Genomic DNA, 6,000 nt, shown 5'->3' with positions numbered 1-6,000 from the left:
ATGTGAGATAAGATTGAATTAATTTGACATCAGTTTCTTAAAAAACAGCTCAGGAAGCCTTCGCAGGAAGAGGGAAGTTCTCCTTTCAGCTGCTCAAATTCAAAACACACACACATGCAGAAAAGCCCAGATTCTATTTATCATATACAGTGTATTCCCTGCTGCATAGAAGCCTCCTGTCCAAATCCCATTCTATTGCAGAGGCACACTCCTTTAAACTCAAGAAACATATGGTTGGCTGATTCCCATCTCCCAGCACTGAATAATTTGAGTAAAATTAACAATTAATTAATAAGTACCAGAAGAGGCTGCTAATAAGGCACCAAAGCCAAGGACTATTTAATGTAGGAATTTCACATTAACAGAGAAGGTAAGACAATACATATAAAAAACAAACACATAATTTACATTACAGTGCACAGATAAGTACAGGTTACCCACAGTAAGGATGAGGTTAAGAACAGAACAGAAAAGTTCTTGGAGGCATTTCCTTTCCTGTAAGAGAGCTGGAGTTACTTTAATTCTCAGTGTGGGTAATATTTGAATGACCTATGGATTTCATATTTATAACTTCTTTGAACAGGACATTATGAATTTCCCTATGTCTTGAACAACTGACATGGTAGTTTCTCCTGAACCAGAAAAATATGTGATGTAAAGTAACAAGAAACTTAAGGAGTTTGTTTTTCAGGAAGCCCAGACTGTCATCTTGAATCAACAGCCTCACCTTGAGGTTGATAATACAGAGATAGTTATCTTGAACCTTAGACAGCCAACCTGTGACTATACATAATGTAAATTGAAGTAAAGGACACCTAGAATTATTATTAGGGGATTTACTGCAGTTCCCCTGCCCTGTACTCTCTTCACCCTCTTGTGAAGCATAACAGCTATATACCCTTTATCCATTTTCCTAGAGGGAAATAATTGGAACATCAGAATGCTCTCATTGTAAGACTCCCTTGCCCTATTATAATGCAGCAATTCATGTATATTTTCAAACTGTAACGGGGTGTTATAAAGACTGAAATAAGGACTTGTGGACTTCCTTTTCCTCAACACCCCACTGCTGGGCTTGCAGAAAACAGTAGTTTGCAGTTATATTTGAACTGGCAAACTGTGGTTTGTGCTCTTGCTTCTAAATCAGGAAACTAGCTACAAAATGGTTTGCAATCCTGCAGAAAGTACAAACTATGCTTTTCTAATTCTAATTCAGCTGCAACTGCAAACTGTGGTCGCCACAGACCAGTAACACTCTTAAACAGAATGTGTGAGAGAAGAAAGAATTATGCTTTAATACATGAACCAAGAGTTTGTTCATGCAGATTGAAACCATGGTTCAATGTTACTTATGAACCAACACAATGAATCTATCTTCTCTGTGGTGATTAGGATGGATCAGTTCTTTCAGGAAAGCAACCCAGGGACAAACTAGATCAGGAAAGGCAAACCTGTGGCTCTCTAGATATTGTTAAACTGTGATTCTCATCACCTCTGGGCAACACAAACAATGGCAAGGGATTATGTGTGTTTTAGCTAAATAACATCTGGAGCGCCACATGATCCTCCCTGAGGCTGCAAAACAGATGGATCTATAGGTGGCATTTGGACAACTTCCAGGTGGATCCTTGCTGGCTTCACAATTGTCAGAGGGTGGCTAAATAAATAAACACAAGAAGATTTGTATTGAGCTGCATTCTTTCACAACTATTGTGCCCTCAACACCACATTTATTGACACATTTATTTATCTTCTCAATCTTGCCTATGACCTCAGTGATAGCAGTTTTCCTTTTCTTTGGCTTTAGTTATTTTACAAACATGTGAGTGTGACAATCCAAACTTGTAGCAGAACATAACTGTATGCATCTGAAACACATTTATTTGATATGGTGCTGATATGGATTTAGAAGCCTGTTCTTTTCAAATTAGGGGGAAAACTCTACTTGCACATTCAGTCTTCACATATTCAGAGACTCCAATATTTGCTGTGTCCATAAAGTTGTACTACTTCCCATCACAATTTAAGCGAAAACTAGTTCCTAGGGACAAAGAAATATGGCATAAACCAAATAACTGCACCTAGCCATACTGCATCAAATGTTATAAGTGGCTATCTGCTGCCATGTAGGGTTGCAGGGTGTTCACCTAAATAGTTTTCTTGCTCCTTTAAGAGCAAGGGAAAGTCTAGCAGTTTCAGATTATTGTTACAGTTCTACAGTGGCCCTCCTACCAGGCTACAACACTGCACCACTCTTCCACCTGTGCTTTTCTCTTTCTGACAGAAGCAAAAGGGAACATTTCTCTTTTATGTGACAGCCTTTCTTCCTTTTCAGTGAGCAAGGTCCACATTAATAAGCTCCTCTGTCTTTTAGTGCACTTCCAACAGATTGTTAGTCATTAAACTGTCAGCCCCTTGGTCCTGTTTAAGAAATGGACGTCACAACTTGCACTACAAACAGTGGGAACACAACAAGAAGGGGGCAGCAAGTCAAACTCCATCAGACAAAAGCTTCAGCCCAACTGTTTCCCTATCAATCAGCACTGAGTAAAGAACAAGAGCTGCAAGCTGAAGATAAAATGAACATGGTAGTAGATTCACCTACCTTTGAAGAGATGTGATAGCTTTGAAGACTGAAATCCCAGAATTCAACCAAGGAGGCACATTATGGCCTTTAAACAGTGGGTGAAGTTTGAAGAGGTTGTTAACTACAGTTTCTCTTAGAGGTCTCTTAGAGTTTGTCGAAAATGTCCAAGTTAGGATAGCTCAGGCAATGGGATGGGTGCAACCACATTCCTGATCTAAGAAAGAGATATCTGGATTTGTGATAGCTGTGAACTTCCTCCTCCATGTCCATCAAAAACTACAACAGGGAGACTTCCATTTCATGAAATACTGAAACTAGCTGCCAAAAAGGTTTGAAAGCTGACTCCATTGTGGATATTAATGGAAACTAGAGGGGGAAAGGTACACATACTTACAACCTGGATAAAAATTCAAAACAAACCAGCAGCTAAAAAAAGAAACAGATGTAATCAAAGTTCCAAAGAGTGGACAGAGAGAAGGGAATTTGGAAAGACAAGGAATACAATACAACCACCTCTCCAAAGAGAGGTTACACTTCAGATTCTGTTCAGTCCACAGACAGGTGATCAGACAGTAGTTTCCACATGTTTAACTGGAAGAAAGTCTGTTAATCTTGTAGGCACAATACTGCAGTCCAGGTTCTAGTAAGTAAGGTTAGAGGGAGCAGGAAGTCCAGACACGGATGCATTGCTCACAACTTGGGGGTAGCAGGCATTATCCACAGGTATGCAAATCTTTCCTGCACATATACTCCATCAAATGGATGATCAGATGGAAGATTCCTCTGCTGAAGTCCCATGAAATCGATTATGTTTACAGGAGCCCTGTGCCAGAAGCAGAATAATTAGCAAACTAATTGGCAGGCAATGGACAATGAAAGGACACCACACCATACTTCCTATTAGGGAACTCTCAAGGGAACTCAAGGAGTCAAGATTCTGGACTAAGTAATATTTTAATTCCACTCCTGTTTTGCTGTTACTCAGAGGTTGACAAGGTTGCTTATTGGTAATACTGGCTGGTGGACTCTGCGAAGTACAGCCCAAAGAAAATAAAATTTCCAAGCTTTTTATTCTCTATAATAATTCCTTTCATTTATGGATACTTTCAATGAAACTAGCACCAGGTTATTTAATCTGCCTATTCTGGGCTGTTTCAAGTCAGCCCCTGTACTCTGGATTTTGTTCATGACAGTATTGTATCACATCAGCAGCTGAAAATAAGTAATTTATGCAGCAGATTCATGACAGAAACCTGGGGAAAGCACTTGGGACCCCAAGCACAGTGTCATCAATTGGGTTTTAGGTGTGTATTGTAAGTGTAAGGGTTTCATTGCAAAGAGAAGAGTATAAAATTACAGGCACTGAAGTATGGTCTAGAACAAATTTGAGTGAGTAGGATGATGTTCCCACAGCTGTTTAAAGCCAAGGGCTGGGTACATGTCCCCTGCATCACTTCCTCTTTGGTCAGTGTGCCAATGGAAACTTCGCAAACTGTTGCTTCACTGTGGATCTGGCTTGACACCCATTATATTTTCTATGTGGTGAAAATATAAGAGGAGTAAAACTGAACTTTGAAAGGTGGTTAAAATCATGACTTAGCTGGCCCCTGAAGCACTGATTGAGTATGTTTAACTCACTCCTTACATTTTCCATGTGGGATAAATGAGACAGTGGCATAGCTGCCTCTCAATTGAAGAAATATTCTGCTTCACCTTATCTCTCTTCTTAGTGGGCAAGGCTTTGAGAGGGGAGGAGCAACTTGAGAACCTTTCAGGCCAGTTTTCTTACTTTGCACTCAAGTATACGTATAAAAACTGAATTCACCTCTTTTCTGTGCTCAAGTGACTTTGACTTCAGCCTTGCTCGAATCACACTGATTGTTGGAGAGGAAGCAGGTCTCTGTAACTAGACAAGATGTGAATTGACAATTTAATTACAGATCGCCCAAATTCAAATTAATTTCTAACAGGAAGCTCCCTAAGACACACAAGTACAGTAGCCAATAATGTTGAGCATTTAGTTCCCTCAGGGTAAAAAATGTAAAGGATACATTTTCCTTTATTCAGAAGGAAACAGGCAAACAAGTTCGCTAGCAAATAGGAATGTGGGCATCACAACTGATCTCACAGATATTGGAAGGGAAGGAACAGGCATGTATTATTAGAGAAGCAAAGGATTCAACAAACCAGAATCACATAATAGATTAGATGGGTTTAGGGCACAATCCTATATGGAATTTATACGAATTGACACTGTATAAGATATTGTGGAAGTTCACTCTGCTTGTGAAATGCCAGAAATGACACCTGGAATGCTTCATATATACCAGCATGGGTGAAATGAGATGGCTATGGGCTACAGAAGAGGGGAGCATACTTATGCCAAATTTTGCACCCCTACAAGTCCACAACCACATCATTAACTATACAACTTTCTAGCAGCCCCTGACCTGAGGCAGGAAATATCCTTTGCTTTTTCTACTGGGTTGCTAGCCAGTACTGAAGGCTTGCTGAAGCCACTGGTTGGCAACCCTGTATATGAATTACGATCTCTGCAGGGTTCCTTTTGTTTTGAATGTTGTTTAGTGTGCCACACATACAATGTGTTTGGTAGGAGTAAGTGTACAGGCCTCCCTTTCCTCTGTCTTAGTGCAAATGAGCTTTAGCTGGCTGACCAGTGGAACTCTTGGAACATGATGCTATTTGTCCACCTCTGCTTTCTGCTTTCTCTGGCTCTCCTGGCCTTGGGTTAATTAAGTCTCTAAGGCTGCATAAAGGGATGGATGGGTTGTCAGAGAAGAGTGTTTTGGTCTTAGGTGGTTCTGTGTAGTATATGGCATTTGGCATGTCACACTGCTTCTATATGTATTTGCTGTGTCAGACAGCCTAGGAACTCTTGGGAATTGTGTGTTCAAATACATATATTTGAAGAGTTTGTGGATCAACTGTTCAGGACATTTGATGTCATTGTGAGTACTACAAGAATTAAGGGGTGTACTGTTTTTGTGACCATGCTCTAAGATTAGTGAGTAGGTGTTGATAGTTCAGGGGAATAACATCATGTGCTGTGACTGATAAGCAACAATGTTACTGCTATGAGTGTGGATGGTGTTTCTGTTACTTTCCTCCTCTCTTTTTCTGCCATGCTTTCCCTTCCTCTCCTGGGATGACCTTGCATTGCAGGAATGGAAATCATGTGCACCTCCAGATGTTGTTGGACTACAGCTCCCAACATTACCCATCACTATCTATGCTGACTAAGCTGATGAAGTTGCAGTCTAACATTATCTAGAGGGCCACATCATTACCACCCCATTGAACTCAATATGCAGCTGCTGTACTGCCATATCTTTGGTCCAAGCATACATTTAATATAGGAATCCCCTGTTAATCATGCTAATGAGATATATAAA

The 6,000-nt window shown here is 40.2% G+C and overlaps 1 protein-coding gene across 3 annotated transcripts in view; it reads right to left on the bottom strand.

Annotated features, from left to right (window-relative positions):
• Positions 1 to 327: 327 nt before the first annotated feature.
• The window catches only part of LOC149318426 (rho GTPase-activating protein 19-like), a 29,811-nt gene continuing 24,138 nt past the window's right edge, over positions 328 to 6,000 (bottom strand). For all 3 annotated transcript variants that reach the window (XM_089509670.1, XM_089509669.1, XM_089509671.1), the window contains 2 exons: positions 4,413 to 4,493; positions 328 to 3,410 (listed from right to left, as the gene is read on the bottom strand). In XM_089509670.1, coding sequence (XP_089365796.1) covers positions 3,354 to 3,410; positions 4,413 to 4,493 — 138 coding nt within the window. In that variant the 3' untranslated portion in view covers positions 328 to 3,353. The remainder of the gene's footprint in view (positions 3,411 to 4,412; positions 4,494 to 6,000) is intronic.

The sequence above is a fragment of the Sceloporus occidentalis genome, unplaced genomic scaffold, assembly GCF_023333645.1.
Source record: "Sceloporus occidentalis isolate IW3139 unplaced genomic scaffold, rSceOcc1.0.p SCAF_2, whole genome shotgun sequence".
Lineage (NCBI taxonomy): Eukaryota > Metazoa > Chordata > Lepidosauria > Squamata > Phrynosomatidae > Sceloporus > Sceloporus occidentalis.
The sequence above is the reverse complement of the archived record's forward strand: the minus strand, read 5'-3'. Positions and strand labels throughout refer to the sequence as shown.